Source organism: Geotrypetes seraphini, chromosome 9 (genome assembly GCF_902459505.1).
Source record: "Geotrypetes seraphini chromosome 9, aGeoSer1.1, whole genome shotgun sequence".
NCBI lineage: Eukaryota > Metazoa > Chordata > Amphibia > Gymnophiona > Dermophiidae > Geotrypetes > Geotrypetes seraphini.
Genome location: NC_047092.1, coordinates 14,766,213 through 14,783,832, shown reverse-complemented (window position 1 = coordinate 14,783,832; position 17,620 = coordinate 14,766,213). Strand labels below are relative to the sequence as shown.

At 43.6% G+C, this 17,620-nt stretch overlaps 1 protein-coding gene across 1 annotated transcript in view; it reads right to left on the bottom strand.

Moving 5' to 3' along the window:
- The window catches only part of LOC117366868 (collagen alpha-1(VII) chain-like), a 311,407-nt gene that overhangs the window by 256,054 nt on the left and 37,733 nt on the right, over positions 1-17,620 (bottom strand). The window contains exons 8-14 of the mRNA XM_033958833.1: positions 15,965-16,094; positions 14,927-15,043; positions 11,774-11,929; positions 10,191-10,307; positions 8,754-8,900; positions 3,991-4,110; positions 38-196 (exon numbers count right to left, since the gene is read on the bottom strand). Coding sequence (XP_033814724.1) covers positions 38-196; positions 3,991-4,110; positions 8,754-8,900; positions 10,191-10,307; positions 11,774-11,929; positions 14,927-15,043; positions 15,965-16,094 — 946 coding nt within the window. The remainder of the gene's footprint in view (positions 1-37; positions 197-3,990; positions 4,111-8,753; positions 8,901-10,190; positions 10,308-11,773; positions 11,930-14,926; positions 15,044-15,964; positions 16,095-17,620) is intronic.

The following is a 17,620-nucleotide window of genomic DNA, read 5'->3' as shown; positions in this document are numbered from 1 at the left end:
TCCGTCATTGTGAGAGAGAGGGGGGAGTGTTACTCACATGTCCTGACAGTGGTTATAATGCCGGGTCCCACGATGGAGCCGAACAGCACATAGAGAGAAATGACATATTCTGTGTCGTCAGCCAGACCCCGCAGCCGGTGGGAGGTGGTAGAACTATTGAGAGCCAGCTGCCGCGGACGATCTTTCCCGAAGAAGTCTGGGTCAAAGAGTTAGAACCAAGAAAAGAGAACAAGAACGGATAGCATTGATCATTGTATTCGGGCAACACCGCCAGGCGCCGCACTTCTGAGAAACTAAGGGCTCCTTTTGCGAAGCTGCGCTAGCGGCTTTAAGCTCATGCACCTTTATAGCGCGCTAAACCCCCGCGGCTAGCCGAAAAACTACCACCTGCTCAAGAGGAGGCGGTAGCAGCGAGCGCGGTTGGCAAATTAGCACGTGCTATTACGCGCATTACTCCGCTAACGCGGCTTCGTAAAAGGAGCCCTAAGAGGGGCATTTGCGATAGGACATCTAAGTCCGACGTTGGACGTTTTGAGAAAAACATCCAAAAATCAGGTGCAGAGAATTTTTGAAGCTACAAGACATTTTTTTTTCAAAAATGGCCCCCAGTTAGACATTTTGTCCAGCTAGACATCTAATTTATTTTTTTTTGCCGATACTGAACAAAAACACATCCAAATTACAAATGTCCAAAACAAGCCAACATTTTGAACAGAAATGCCAGAAGAGCAGTGGAACACCCTAGGGCAGGGGTAGGCAATTCCGGTCCTAAAGAACCGGAGCCAGGGCAGGTTTTCAGGATATCCACAATAAATATGCACGAGATAGATTTGCATCTCAAGGAGGCAGTGCATGCAAATCCATCTCATACTTATTCTTGGTGGATATCCTGAAAACTTGACCTGGCTTCGGCTCTTTAGGACCGGAATTGCCTACTCCTGTCCTAAGGAGCACTGTTATGAACTTTATATTAAGGGTGCCAGAAATACATCTCACCATAACCCCTGTACATTATATAATAAGCCCTCCAAAACTCTCCCCAAACCTACTGTACCCACCTGTCTACCATCCAATTAACCCTTATGCCTGCAGGTATCACCTATATGGCAGAACAGTGGGTTTTGGTGGGCTCACACTTTCCACCAGAACTGTACTAGTTAGGGTGGCATATGGGCCTGGGTCCCCCTGGATATACTGAAAACCTGGCTGGCTGGCCATGTCCTGAGCACTGCCTTAAAATTTTGATGATCATTCACCAGGTGGTCTATGGGGTATCACCATGGTATTTGACACAAATTTTGCAGAAATGCACACCAACTGAATATGGAAATAGTGAGCGGGGTGCATCACGTGAAAACGTGGACATCAGCAATCTCAACGGCTGATCCACCAATGTGGAATGCTTTGCTAGGTTCCCTGAGGTTATAGCAACAAGAAGATCTTTAACAAGTTGTTGATGGCTCCTTTTTTATGTTAAAGCTTTTTATTTTTTTTTTTTTTATTAATTTGAAAAATATCACAAGTAATACACTTGTTGCAGAAATACAGAAAGTAAAAAACATCAAAAGGAAAAAAAAATTATAAATGTGGCATTTCAATTATTCTCCTTCTTAGACCACTAATTTAAAGAGAATGAGATCCATAATTCCATGGAGAAAAAAATAGGCAATCTTCTATTATAAAAGGTGACTATGCTAAACAGCCCCAATTATTTTCTTTCCAGCAGTTAAAGCTTTTTATTAACACTTGTAGGGTTCTGGGAACAGATTTTATTAAGGCTAGGTAGACAATTGTATTAATAGCTGTGGAATCTCCATATTCTAGTTGGGTAAACTAACTGCAGTTAACAGTCTACTAAGTTTGCTAAATTTGTTAAAAGTTCTGTGAATTTTTAATATGTTTATTTTTGAAGGAAGGAGTGGTTAGAGCTACAGCCTCAGCACCCTGCGGTTATGGGTTCAAATCCCCTGCTGCTTCTTGTGACCCTGGGCAAGTCACTTAATCCCTCTAACCAGTTTCACTCAAGAGCTCCTCAACTCCCTCACAATTTTCACACTCCCTTTCCGCATGTTTTTTCCTGCCCCCTCTTCTTCCTTTTTTTAGATTATGAAAAAGATTAAATATTGTAACTATTCCCTCCCATTTTTTTTCCCTCCTTATGTATCATGTCAGTCTGTTTTGTCTGTTTGTATCTGAACCCAACTTATTGTTGTACTTTGAAAATTCTATTTATTTTAAATAAATTGTTCATCGCTTAGCTTGTAATAAGCGATCAATCAAACGCTAATAAACTTGGAAACTTGGATACTGAATCAGATAGAACTCTGGATGCTATCCTACAGACTAAAACTAAACCCAGACAAAACAAAATTCTTCCTAGCAACCCCCAAAGACAAAATCAAAGACACCTCAATTCAAGTAAAAGGATCCATTTTACCCCCCCCCCCTGAATAAACCTTAAAAATACTAGGAGTAACACTAGACAAACATCTATCCCTTGAGAAACACACCGATATCACAGTCAGGAAAAGTATCTCGATACTATGGAAACTTCGCACCATAAAAAAAATACTTTGACGACACTTCCTTCCGCCTCTTAGTACAATCCTCCATCCTCAGCATATTGGACTATTGCAACATCATTTACTTGTGCACCACAAAGAAAACCATCAGGAGACTTAGGATGATCCAGAACACTGCTGTCCGCCTCATATTCGACCTGAAAAAATGGGACCACATCACCCCCTTCTACCACAAACTCCACTGGCTCCCACTAGAATCCAGAATCAAATTCAAATTCGCCTGTTTTTGCTACAAAACAATATTTGGTTTATCCCCAAGCTACATCACCCCTCACTTTACCGTAAACCACACCTATAAGACCTCCCGCAAAATCCAACTCTTCGCCTACCCCTCCCTAAAACTATGCCACTCAAAAAAATTCCTTGACAAAACCTATGCCTTCCAAGCCGCCAAACTAAACCCTTGGCTGGCCCAAATGGTCCTCAAAGCCCACAACTACCTCGACTTCAGAAAAACACTTAAAACCCACCTATTCCGAGAGCAAAACCCTTAAAGTCCCTAATGCCCCTTCCTTCAATCCTCCTCCTCCTTCCTACCGAAACTTCTCCCCCCCCCCGGTCTCCCTCCTCTCCCCCCTTCTTCCTCCTTGTAATTCGTAATTCTATGATCAATTTGGAATGTAACCACTTGTAACTACTTTCTCCTTGCTGTTCGCAACTCTATGATCAACTTGGCATGTAACCTCTTGTAATTTGTTCTAACCAATGTGAACTGCCTAGAACTCTTCTGGGTATGGTGGTATACAAAAATAAAGTTATTATTATTATTATTATTATTAATCTCCACTGCCCCAGGTACATTAGATAAATTGTGAGCCCACCAGGACAGATAGAGAAAAATGCTTGAGTACCTGATCGTAAACCACTTAGATAACCTTGATGGACGGTATATACATACCTAAAATAAATATGTAATTCGCTTAGGCTTGAAGCTGAGGGGAGATAGGATTGAAGCCTACAAAATCTTGAGTGGAGTAGAACGGGTACAAGTGGATCGATTTTGCACTCCATCAAAAATGACAAAGACTAGGGGACACTCGATGAAGTTGCAGGGAAATACTTTTAAAACCAATAGGAGGAAATTGTTTTTCACTCAGAGAATAGTTAAGCTCTGGAACGCGTTGCCAGAGGATGTGGTAAGAGCGGATAGCGTAGCTGGTTTTAAGAAAGGTTTGGACAAATTCCTGGAGGAAAAGTCCATAGTCTGTTATTGAGAAAGACATGGGGGAAGCCACTGCTTGCCCTGGATCGGTAGCATGGAATGTTGCTACTCCTTGGGTTTTGGCCAGGTACTAGGGACCTGGATTAGCCACCGTGAGAACAGGCTACTGAACTTAATGGACCATTGGTCTGACCCAGTAAGGCTATTCTTATGCTCTTAAATAAAATTAATGAATTAAAACCTTACCTGGAGTAGGACCCCATGCCAGTCTGTATCCCGTGGCCCCGGGCACTGAGTTCCATGTTATCACAGCAGTATCGATGGCGACTGCACTTGCTTTAAGGCTCTGGACAGCACTTGATGCCACTTAACCCCCCAAAAAACCAAAACAAAATAGAGAGTTGAATTCATTGAGATCTCATAGCAAGTGCTTGTTTTCAAAGGAACAAAAAAACCCCTCATCGATTCCTTCTCATCAGTCACGCTCATCTAATACAGGATATCCAGAATGAATATGCATAAGAGAGATTTGCATTCACTGCCTCCATTACATGCAAATCTCTCTCATGCATATTCATGATATCCTGAAAACCCAATTGGCTGGGTGTGTCTCTATTATAATGGAGCATACTGTGCCAGATGACCAGACGTCACATCTGAATTTTGACGACACCTGCCAAACCTGCGGCTCCTCCCCTTTTCTGCCTCCAGCTCCACCCCTGACCTGCCCACTTTTTAGCTGGGTGGTCTATTGGGATATCTAGTATAAATAATGACACGCGGAAGCTCATTTTCCTGTCCCTTCCCCGCACATTCTTTTCTTGTCCCTGCCCCATTCCTGCAAGCTCCATCCTCATCTGAACAAGCCTCAAACACTTTAAAATCATAAGTGTTCAAGGCTTGTGAGGTCAAGGCAGAGCTTACAGGAAAGGGGCAGGGACAGCGACAAAACTCGAGGGTTCGGATTGGGGAAATTGAGTTCCTGCGGGGATTGGGACAAATTTTCCCAGTGTCATTCTCTAATTCAGTAGAACTCTCTGGTTAAGTGCAGCTGACTTGCCAAGAGAGGTTCCTGCCCACTTAAATCGCTTTGAATATCAGCCCCAAGGTTTTTCCTGACATATGTTTATTGTTTAAAACTGTGAAGTCTTGGAGACAGCAGGTAAGGGGTCTGAAAGTTCACTCAGGAAGGGTTTATGACTGATGGGTCACCCAGGGCACCAGCCCTGATTTCTACTTCCAATTGCTCTGAAAGGAGCTGAATCAGCCAATGTGGCCTCAAAAATTTGCATACGTCTTCTTCTTTGCACCGGTCTCGCGCTAGTCCATGAAAAAAATGTCGCAGGTTGCAAATAATCCATATGCTGCATTTGACTCCAATATTGTAACAAAAGAGCCTTGTAGGATTTTCTTTCCTTGACTCAGATTAAATTTGTAGATTTTACTTTTTTCCTTGTTTTGGCCCAAATAGTTGACTCGTTTGGGCTTTCGGTTAAAATCAGACCCAGCCTGTACGGTGGTAGCAGCTGTCATGAGCCAGCATTCACAGCCACCTGAGGATTCACCTAGCTTTAATCCCTCCCCCATCCCCGGGTAACGGTCCTTACCCAGGGGCCCCAGATCAAGTTCCCTTAGAATCCAGCACACATTGGTGATTGAGACTTCTTTCCCAGTGGCAGTGAACAATAGCTAATATAGGGGTCCTTTTATTAAGGTGTGCTAAGACATCCACTCTATTCCCATAGGCATCTTAGCATTTAGCGTGCACTAATCTTCAGCGCGCTAAATCGGTTAGCACGCCTTAATAAAAGATCTAATTCGTTCATTTTATATTCCACCAAATCCCCCAAAGAGAGGTTCAAAACAGATTACAAGTGCAGAAGAGATCGACACTTTTGCTGGGAATTACAAAATTAAACGTTGCCGGAGGTTGTGGTAAGAGCGGATAGCGTGGCTGGTTTTGGGAAAGGTTTGAACAATTTCCTGGAGGAAAAGTCCATAGTCTGCTGTTGGGAAAGACATGAGGGAAGCCACTGCTTGCCCTGGATCGGGGGCATGGAATGTTGCTACTTCTTGGGATTCTAGAATCTTATTACTCTTTGGGATTCCAGAATCTTGCTATTCTTTGGGATTCTATATGGAATAAGAACATAAGAATTGCCGCTGCTGGATCAGGCCAGTGGTCCATCCTGCCCAGCCTTCCGCTCACGCAGCGGCCCCCAGGTCAAAGACCAGTGCTCTAAATGAGTCCAGCCTCACCTGCGTACGTCCCAGTTTAGCAGGAACTTATCCAGCTCAATCTTGAAACCCTGGAGGGTGTTTTCCCCTACAATAGACTCCGGAAGAGCGTTCCAGCTCTCCACCACTCCTTGGGATTCTAGAATCTTGTTACTCTTTGGGATTCCGGAATCTTGATATTCTTTGGGATTCTATTTGGAATGTTGCTATTCCTTGGGATTTTAGAATCTTGTTATTCTTTGGGATTCTATATAGAATGTTGCTACTCTTTGGGTTTTTGCCAGTTACTAGTGACCTGGATTGGCCACCATGAGAGCAGGCTGCTGGGCTTGATGGACCGTTGTTTTTGTTACAAGGTTTTGTATGGAACAGCCCCTCTTTATTTAGTTAATATTCTATAGCTACACACAAGCATAGCAGAAAAACTCATGCCCTCTTTAACTTTCCTCCTATCCAGGGCTGCAAAAGCAAGAAATTTCTTAATCACACATTAGCGTTCCAGGCAGCTTTTCACAACACAGAAATTTGAGCACTGATGCTCACAGCTTACTCCTACAAACATTTTAGAACGCAACTGAAGACCTATCTTTTCTCTAAGTATCTGACTAATTAACTTCCGGTGGCAAAAAGGGCGAACAGAATGCTAGGAATGATAAAGAAGGGGATCACGAACAGATCGGAGAAGGTTATCATGCCACTGTACCGGGCCATGGTGCGCCCTCACCTGAAGTACTACGTCCAGCACTGGTCACCGTACTTGAAAAAGGACATGGTACTACTCGAAAGGGTCCAGAGAAGAGCGACTAAAATGGTTAAGGGGCTGGAGGAGTAGCCATACAGTGAAAGATTAGAGAAACTGGGCCTTTTCTCCCTCGAACAGAGGAGATTGAGAGGGGACATGACTGAAACATTCAAGATAATGAAGGGAACAGACTTAGTAGATAAGGACAGGTTGTTCACCCTCTCCAAGGTAGAGAGAACGAGAGGGCACTCTTTAAAATTGAAAGGGGATAGATTCCATACAAACGTAAGGAAGTTTTCTTCACCCAGACAGTGGTAGAAAACTAGAACGCTCTTCCAGAGGCTGTCATAGGGGAAAACACCCTCTAGGGATTCAAGACACAGTTAGACAAGTTCCTGCTGAACTGGAACGTACACAGGTAGGGCTAGTCTCAGTTACGGCACTGGTCTTAGACCAGAGGGCCGCCGCGTGAGTGGACTGCTGGGCACGATGGACCACTGGTCTGACCCAGCAGCGGCAATTCATATGTTCTTATGACTGAGAGGGGACATGATCGAAACATTCAAGGTATTGAAGAGAATAGACAGTAGATAAAGACAGGTTGTTTACCCTCTCCAAGGTAGGGAGAACGAGAGGGCACTCTCTAAAGTTAAAAGGGGATAGATTCTGTACAAACATAAGGAAGTTCTTCTTCACCCAGAGAGTGGTGGAGAGCTGGAACTCTCTTCCGGAGGCTGTTATAGGGGAAAACACCCTCCAGGGATTCAAGTCAGAGAAGGTTATCACGCCGCTATACTGGGCCATGGTTTGCCCTCACCTGGAGTACTGCATCCAGCACTGGTCACCGTACATGAAGAAGGACATTGTACTACTCTATAGGGTCCAGAGAAGAGCGACTAAGATGGTTAAGGGGCTGGAGGAGTTGGCATACAGCGAGAGATTAGAGAAACTGGGCCTCTTCTCCCTTGAAAAGAGGAGACTGAGAGGGGACATGATGGAAACATTCAAGATAATGAAGGGAATTGACTTAGCAGATAAGGACAGGTTGTTCACCCTCTCCAAGGTGAAGAGAATGAGAGGGCACTCTCTAAAATAGAAAGGGGACAGATTCCGTACAAATTTAAGGAAGTTCTTCTTCACCCAGAGAGTGGTAGACAACCGAAACGCTCTTCCGGAGGCTGTTATAGGGGAAAACACCCTCCAGGGTTTCATGACTAAGCTGGACAAGTTCCTGCTAAACTGGGACGTACACAGGTGAGGCTGGACTCATTGTAGAGCACTGGTCTTTCACCTGGGGGCTGCCGTGTGAGCGGACTGCTGGGCAGGACGGACCACTGGTCTGATCCAGCAGCGGCAATTCTTATGTTCTTATGTTAATAATCTTTTGTAAACTGCATTGAACTAATGGTTAAGCAGGTAACAAGTACAATGTAATGTAATGTCTAACAATAAAAGCATATACAATCATAAATTCATAGAAGCGTAAAATATATTAAAATTCAGAACAGTGACGATAAAAATAGAAATGTATCAAGTAAAAAGCTATTACAGTGGTGTCGAAAAGTGAAATACCACCAGCCCCAGTGGGACACTGGGACAGAAATGTATCCCAGGAATTGAATTCGGTTCACAGTCATTTGCGCGTGGGACAAAGCCACGCCGACATTAGAGCCCAGACAATTGGGCACAAGACTCCAGCGCACTGCCGGAAAAGTTAATTTTAAAGAGCTCTGATGGGATGTGTGAGGGGTTTATTTAATAGTGTTCGTGCTGCCATGGGGGGGGGGGTTGGAACCCCCTATTATAGAGGAAACTTAACTTTTTCCCGATTTTTTAGGAAAATGTTAAGTTTTCTGTATAATGTGGGGGGTTGCACCCCCCACAAACCCCCAACGGCAGCGCAGACACTATTAAGTAAACTGGGGGGGTTCCCCATCACACACCCCGTCGGAGCTCTTTAAAATTAACTTTTACGGTGGCGCACTTTAGTCTCCCGCTAACATATTGCAACTTCTTGCTGTTCACTTACATGTAGTGGCTTTTGTACTCACAACAGGCCCCTCTATATTCACAAAAATGGGGTTGATCGAGACGGTATACTCAGTGTCGAGCTGCAATCCTTGGATCAGGTACTGAGCATAAGTATCTCCCAGGTTAATGTTCTGGATGTAGCCCTCTGCAAAATGGGAAACACGTGAAGAAGCTCAGAACATACAGAAGCTGGACAAGGAATGTTATATTTTTGCCCATTGCTACTTAATTTCTGGAGGTCAATTTGGGAACAAATAAATCTTATTCTTGACTCATCTATTCCCTTAACGTATGAAGCCATAATTTATGGTACGTTACTACACGTTAAGCCTATTTTGGATAAATATAAAAGTCGTCTTTTCTTGATCATGACGGAAATAGCTATCCAAATGGTCACACGTAACTGGAAGAGCCACGACAGAATAAATTACGCGTTTTGGTGGGCAAATGTGTGTACCCCCCAAATCAACCTGCTCTACTCTTTTTTTCCCCAAAAAGGACCAGAAATCTTTTTGTAAAACACCCTCTTTAACTCTTTTGTAATCCGCCTTGAACCGCAAGGTAATGGCGGAATAGAAATCCCTAATGTAATGTAATATAAATATGAGAGAATGAATGCGGAATGTATGGGGTTTAGTACCATATTTTCACGCATATAACACGCGCGTTACACACGATTTTACAAACCGTGCATAACCATGCGCATTATACGTGTGAGCGCATTGTACAAATTTTTTTTTCATTCTGATCCGGCATTCCCCCTGCGAACATGCATCCTCCCCCCGCCCCCGCTCACGTCACCCCCCCTCCCCCGTGATCCTACATCCCCCCCAGCACCGCAAAGACAACTCTTACCCGATTGGGCACCGGCACCGGCACCAGCACCAATGCACAGCATGTGCCAGTGCCAGTGCCCAAATATCCTCCCTCGTTGGGTTGGGCTGGGCTGGGCTGGGCGGTGCGAGAGAGATCCTCCTTCTTCCTGTTCCGGGCTGGACTAGGCTTTGAGCATTTGCGCATGCTCAAAGCCTTCTGGTCTCGCTCTCTCCGTTACTTTGGATACCTTCTGGGTACTTACACCTGTTTTTACACGGCCTAAGTCACAACGTACAAGTTCCGTCCAGGCAGCCTCGATATATTTTTGGTTATACTTACAGTACGACTAAGTCGAGGTCAGCCCACGTCCCGCCCAAATCCCGCCCTCACCACTCTTCCTAAATCGCCCCTTTCAGCTCTGGGTGTACAGCAGCACTGAAGAGGCCTAAGAAGTTTTAAAATACGTCTAAAATCCATTTCGGTTATCGGCACTTGGACGACTTTTCTTATTATACACCATCATACTTTAGTGGATGCTAATTAGAGGGAGGAAGACCCAGAAAACAATGCCTGATGCAGCCAAAGCAGTGAAGATCTAAAGAAGAAGCATCAATCTTACCTGAGGAAGCCCAAGTGAGTCTATACCCCGATGCTCCCTTGACAGTTGTCCATATAGCTCGGATGGTGTCTGTGGTGACATTTTGTAACGTAAGGTCTTTCACTGGCAGGAGCTTCACTGGAAGAGCAAAGATTGGGAAAGAAGTATTGAAAATTATATATGCATGCATTCCATTTCTAGTGGATCTCAAGGATGCCCAATAAAGATCACAACGAGACGTACGCATATGCTTCACAGGAAATCCTACTCACTAAGAAATCAGATACCTAAGAACCCATATCCAAAAAACAGTTGTTGGAGCCCTGATATGAATCTTCAGGGTCAGAGATAAACATTTAAAAAAAGACATTCCTTCGGAAAAATCTCAGTTCAAACACTAGGGGGAGCCTCTCTTTTTTGGAACAATATAAAAATCCTCATCTGACACAACTCGATAGAGATGCCTGGGAGGAAGTGTACATCAAAGCCAGGATTCTAGGAGTAGACCTAGGTATATTCAATGAGGAAGGCAATTTCAACCTAGGAAAGAATGATGCCGGCTTAGGCACACTCAGTCATATAGGCAAATCCAGCCCAGAGATTAATGCAATAGCTGGGAAATGTAGTTTTTGGCTGCAGCCACAAATAGAAGAACAGGGCAGCTCTGAGATATTTCCTGGAAGAAAGGAAGAAGCTCAGTAGCTATGAGAGCTCCCAGTCAGCCAGAAATGGGATTCATCAGATGATTGTTGAGGAGGGCAGCCACACCTAATGGAAATAAAACTTTGTTCTAAACTTGAGATAATCGAGACTTCTGAATGGATGCCAGAATCATCAGTGTAGCCAGAAGATAATTTCTGGGTGGACTCAGGGGTGGACTGGGTGGGCCCCTGCCTTCCCCCCACCCCCGCCCTCCTATGGCATAGAAAGTTAGATGGAGGACATGTTCTCTTTTTAGAGGACATATCCGGGTGCCCGGACGGACTTTTCATAACCGGCAGTTTGTCCGGGTTTTGGAAAGCCCCACCGCATTTGGAGGGCCTCTGAGCATGCGCTGATGATGTCATACGCATCTGCGAATGCTCAGAGGCCTTCCAGACCCGGCAGGAAAGAGATGAAGCTTGGGGGGGTGGGGTGTCTGAGGGGCGGAATGGGGTGGAGTTTGAGTCAGGGAGGGGCTGGAGGCAGAATGGGGCGGGGCTTTGCATCCAGGATTTTACGATTTCAAATATGGTAACCCTATATAAGGAGCTACTTCCTTGGTGGCTGTACGGCCATCTGGGAACCTTGAATTTCAGCTATGGTTTGCAGCAACAAGGACCCTTACAGGAAAATCAGACTAACGAAGTAGGGTAACTTTGTCATCCAGATCAACCCAATCCTGGTTTTACCCCTTTGAATTTTCTTAGGAAAGGCAGAACTGCAACTCTGTGTATGCGGTGAGGCAAAATCAGGTCTGGGCCAGGCCTACTTGGATTGGCTTGAGAGATAGATATGTCAGAGAGATGAGTGGACAGCTGAACTCTGTATAATGTGATACCACGACACTGCAGTTCAGTTTGCATGTAAAAAAAAAAAAAAAAAAAATTAGGCAGCAAACGTACAAGTGTGGCCTGTAACTGACACAGGCTGGCTCGGACCCTGGGGATATACTGCGTAGATGCTGACTGTGTATTCCTTATCCTCTTGCAGATTGTCGATTACATGGGAGGAGATGTCTCCACTCAGAATCTGTTCGTAGGTTAGCCCAGGTCTGTTGGCTGAAAAAGAGAAGGTGAAAGGAGGGAATTTGGACTCCAACTCATCTCCAGCTCGCGCATTATGTAATGGGGTTTCCTTTGCCTATGAAAGACACAGGAAAAGAGACTCATTTTCCAAAGAGCATGCCCGACTTCCCTCTGAAACTTAACTACAAAGTGTGTATACAAAAAAAAAAAGTCTGAGGGCTTTATAACTCTCTGGACTGTCTGCCCCCTATCTGCAAACAGAGGTCTGGCATTGATGCCCACAGAATGAACGAAGGAAATGCCAGTCCCCACCCGCTTGATGTGCTTCATGCAGTCAGCCCTCTTTCTCCTCCCTCCTCTGAAGAAACCCCGTTTGAGGACCATATATCTAGATAAACCACTCTCTCTGCTTTTTGTTACAGCTCTTGTGGCACATAAAACGACAAGAGTTCTATTAGCTGCAAAGTTTCTGATGAAAATTATAATTTTTACTCTTTGTAAACACAGAAAATGATGGCTGATAAAGACCATATGGCCTGTCCAGCTTGCCCATCTGCACCACCAGTATATCTTCCTCTCTTTAGAGATCGTATACTATGCACTGTCTCTTCTTCTCCTTTGGAGAGACTATGGGACTCATTTTTAAAAAAGATAGACGTCCAAAAGACGGCATAAACCAGCACTAGGACGTCTTGCTGGTCAAAAGGTCCAAGTGGGCCTTCTCAAAATACACTTTCTAGACATCTTTCTGGTTGTTTTGTCTCCAGTGTGCCTAAATCTTAAGGGGGCACGTTAAAGAGGTGTGTTTTGGGTGGGCTTAGGACTTGGACGCTCGTCAGGCATAATCAAACCTTAAACAACAGGTTCTGGGCTTTTTTTTTTTAGATGTTTGGAGTTAGACCCGTTTAAAAAGTTTCTAAATGCTAAAAAAAAGTGCCCAAACTGACTAGATGAGCACTGGAGGGAATAAGGCATGACCCCTCCCACCACCCAAAGATGTTTAAAAAAAAACCCCCAGTACATTCTAGGCAGTATTAGGAAGGGGTGCCAAGAAATTCTCAGCCGAAGCAGCTTCAGATGTTAACATGTGCCCAGAGTATGAGATGTACAGCGTCAGCGTCTATGAGACAAATATGGTTTTATTTGTTACATAGAAGTTTTTGGACCCCTATTCGTTTACAGACGTTAGACTGTTCCAAGTCTAGCAGATGCTGGCACTGTCATCTTGATGTAGGGACACTGGATCATTTGTTGTTCTATTGTCCTTTGATACTTAACTTTTGGAAATCTATACGGGGACATATTAATTTGATTCTGGAGACTGCGGTTCCGCTGTCATATGAAGCGGTAATCTGTGGGACATTGTTATCTCCTACACCTCCAATGGGCAGACATAAAAGCAGATTACTTGGTATAATGACTGGGGAAGCCATGCAAATGGTCATTAAAAATGGGAAGAATTTCGATAGATTAAATTTCACTTTTTGGTGAAATTCATTATGCTTGTGTTATAAATATGAGAAAATGAATTCTGAACAAATGGGTAGTAATAAGTTGTTTAAACTGACGTGGGGGGTCCATGGACCAATTTTATTAATTTTGATTAAATGGATTATTCCCCTATTACCGGTTTGATTTGCACATCCAGGGAAGGGGGGAGGGAGAGGGATATTATATTAGGATTTGTTTATTAATTACATGTATGTACATGTATGTTGTATGGTTTTATTGTATACATTGGAATTAGGGTGGGTGGGGGGGAGAAAATGGTTTCTCATGTATTTATTGATGGATGTAAGTGCTGTTTTTCAAATTATTTGTATGTATTCCTTTATGCACTGTGTTTAGAATGAAGAATTAATAAAGAGATATATATATATACTGGGGTACTCTTTTAAGGGTTACTGCAGTGAATGTCACATTAAGGCCTCCTTTTACGAAGGTGCACTAGTGTTTTTATCGAACACACCGAAAATCTACAGCCTGCTCAAAAGGAGCCGGTAGCGGCTAGCGCGCGTGGATTCCACACGTTAAGCCCCCTAGCGCACCTTCGTAAAAGGAGCCCCAAAAGTTCCAGCTGCAGATGTCACTTTAACGTGGTTCTATTGTAAGGTGAACCCTCCATTAAGAGGACAGCTGCAAGCATAAAGGCTATTGGTGCTGTCCTGAGGAATGCTTGGTTGTCTGTGAACAGTTTGCAAAGAATGCTGGCTGTGTGAACGTCCCAAAAACTTGTTTCTGTGCATTTTTCGTGTGGACATCGTTATATTTGAGAATGGCCAAAAAAAGAGAGACGTACCAAGGCCCGAAACATCTACATAGGTCATTCTCAAAAAAGATAGATGTCTTGTTGCTTTGAGAATTGACATTTTCTCTACTGGATTTCTAGATGTCTTTCCCCAAATGTCCAAACTCTGACTTAACATCCCTCTCCCCCCTTTTTACAAAACCGTAGTGCGGTTTTTAGCGATGGGAACAGCTCCAGTGCTCATAGAATTCCTATGAGCATCGGAGCTGTTACCGCCGTGGCCGGCGCTAAAATCCACGCTACGGTTTTGTAAAAGGCGGAAGTCGGACATCCTGTTGAAAATGCCCCTCCACGAATTTTGTGGTCCTGTTGTATTGGTCCTATCCCCAGATACAGTATATCAATTTTTGAGCCCATAGAAGGCCTGTCTTCTGAGGAGACCCAAGCCTCAAAATTTTGGAAGACAACATGCACACTAGACCAGTGATTCCCAACCCTGTCCTGGAGGAACACCAGGCCAATCGGGTTTTCAGGCTAGCCCTAATGAATATGCATGAGAGAGATTTGCATATGATGGAAGTGATAGGCATGCAAATTTGCTTCATGCATATTCATTAGGGCTAGCCTGAAAACCCAATTGGCCTGGTGTTCCTCCAGGACAGGGTTGGGAACCATTGCACTAGACAACATTCCTGGATTATTTTTGATGTTAATCCAGCAAAATGCATCACACGGCCTAGAGAGAATTTAGAATAAAATTACAGAGTCCGTGGTCTACTTACATCGAGGAATGAAGATCTTATAGCCATCTAGTTTCCCCAGTGGAGAGGTCCATGCCACTTTCAGACTGAAGAGACCTTCCTCAATCACTCGAAAATTGGTCACTGGTGGAATAGGGGCTTAAAAAAAATTAGATATGTCCATTTCCTGGTCAGTCTTGCCCTTAATGCCACATAACAAAGCCCAAAACAGAACACATGATTTCCTTTGTAATGCACAATAACTTTTGGGTTTTGTTTTACGTGCTCTGACAAACTTGCAAATTGATATCAGCAGAAAGTCTGTTTAAGGAATCTGCCTACATTTTCTCAATAGATTAGCAAACACACCATCAAAGCCAATTTCAGAAAAGATGAGAATAATTCTTCAAGCATATGGTTACTGTTTTCTAAAATATTAAGGCCCCAGTGGCGTAGTAAGGAGGGGATGGGGGGAAACAGGCTGATTCACGGCCTTCTCGTTGGGACCTTCCATGTGCAGCGTTACTGATGACATCAGTGATGTGGCAGAGGGAATTCCATGATGAGAAGGCTGCAAATCAGCCTGTTTATAGTGCTGCTGGCTTGACACTGCTCAGCAGGAAGGTATTTATGGCTCGCAGTCGGCAGGGTTCGGGTGGGAGGGAAGGATGGAGGGTCAGCGGGGGTTCGGTTGCGTGGCGGGGGTGGGTGCTCAAGAGTTCTGCTGCACGAGGGAAGGGAGGGAAGGATGGAAGCTGGGTAAATGGTTCTGCTGCACGAGGGATGGAAGGAAGGATAGAAGCTGGGCAAGGGTTCTGCTGTACAGGGGGATGAGAGGGAGGGATAGAAAGATGTTGCAAAGGGAAGGCACAAGGGGATGGGTAAGAGGGGAGGAAAAATGCTGCACACGTGGAGGAAAGGAAAAAGGAAGAATTGGGGTGAAAATAAGCCCTAGTGCGTTTTTTGGGCCCAAATTGAATATAAGACACTGTCTTATTTTCGGAGAAACACGGTATTTTTCATTTCATATCTGAAGGGTTCGTCAGAAAGATGGGATTTCACAAAGGCTAGAAAACTCACTTGTTTTCCCTTTAATGGTGACTAAATCTCCCAAGACATCTGCGTAGACAGGCACAACTGTTATTAAGTACTCTGTGCTGGGCCTCAGACCTGTCATCAAAACACTGGCTCCGTCAGCATCCAGAATAATCTATTGGGCAGAAAAGATGGGGTTTAGCTCCCAGCTTGCAGGTTGCAGTCATCATCGCTCGAAGGCCTTAAACTAGATCTTCAGATGTCAAGAATGGACCTGGTGTTCTGTTTCACTAGAATATAAAAATCATCTATCAACTAGGGCCAGTGTTTCTCAACTCGGTCCTGGAGCACCCCCTTGCCAGTCAGGTTTTCAGGATATTCACTATGCATACACTATCTCCATTATATGCCAGTTTCTCTCAAGCATATTCATTGTGGATAACCTGAAAACCTGGCTGGCCAAGGGGGTGCTCCAGGACCGAGCTGAGAAACCACTGAACTAGGCTACCCTTTATTGGGCTAATTCTTAGGCACCAATCACACATAGAAATGTTAGAATGCCAGCCTATAGCAATTAGAATTTCTTGACAATCGTACGAGAGCCCAAAACATCACGTTTATTGAATTTTCCTATTTGTTATCTACTGTCTCCTGAGATTATGTTACGCCTAAATAAAGCCAAAATAAGAACTGACTGTACTGAAAACTAGTGCACAGAGAGTGAAAAGGATTTATAAAGAATATGCTCAGAAAAGTGAAACTCTGAAGAGAGAGTGACAACCCTCTCTTGGGGTAAGAGTTTACCGTCCAGTCATTGCATAATTGATTCAAAAAATCACTCTCTGAGAACTAGTAAAGGTAATAAAAGCTAATTTTGAATCTTGTAATTTCTAAACACAGTCCAGGTTCAAAAAATTTTTGAGATATAAAATATAATAAATCTCATTGGATTTTTGATGATGCACTTATCTTATAAAGATAAACTTGTTATAGGGGTCTCGGGTCTATAAAGTTTATCTTTATAAGATAAGTGCATCATCAAAAATCCAATGAGATTTATTATATTTTATATCTCAAAAATTTTTTGAACCTGGACTGTGTTTAGAAATTACAAGATTCAAAATTAGCTTTTATTACCTTTACTAGTTCTCAGAGAGTGATTTTTTGAATCAATTATGCAATGACTGGACGGTAAACTCTTACCCCAAGAGAGGGTTGTCACTCTCTCTTCAGAGTTTCACTTTTCTGAGCTTATTCTTTATAAATCCTTTTCACTCTCTGTGCACTAGTTTTCAGTACAGTCAGTTCTTATTTTGGCTATTATACACACTTTGGCTGACTTTTTGCATAATCTTTCCCTGTGTATACTGTGAACGCCTAAATAAAGAGCATTTCAATAATCCAATTTTTGAATTACTATAGTTTGAACCACTAGACGGAAATCATAACCTGAAAGTGGCTTTACTCTACTCAATAATTGCATTTGAAAAAAAAACAGATTTCACCACTGCCAATATCTGATCTTTCATACTTAACGTTGCATCCAACCAGACACACAAAATCTTTAGCTGCCTGTTATTAGCTTCTATATCTTGGGGCCATTGTGGGTCCTCATTCCGTCCAATCAACACCACATCTGTTTTAGCTAGGTTCAACTCTAATTTATGTTCAGTCATCCAGGCATCTACAGCTTGTAAACAT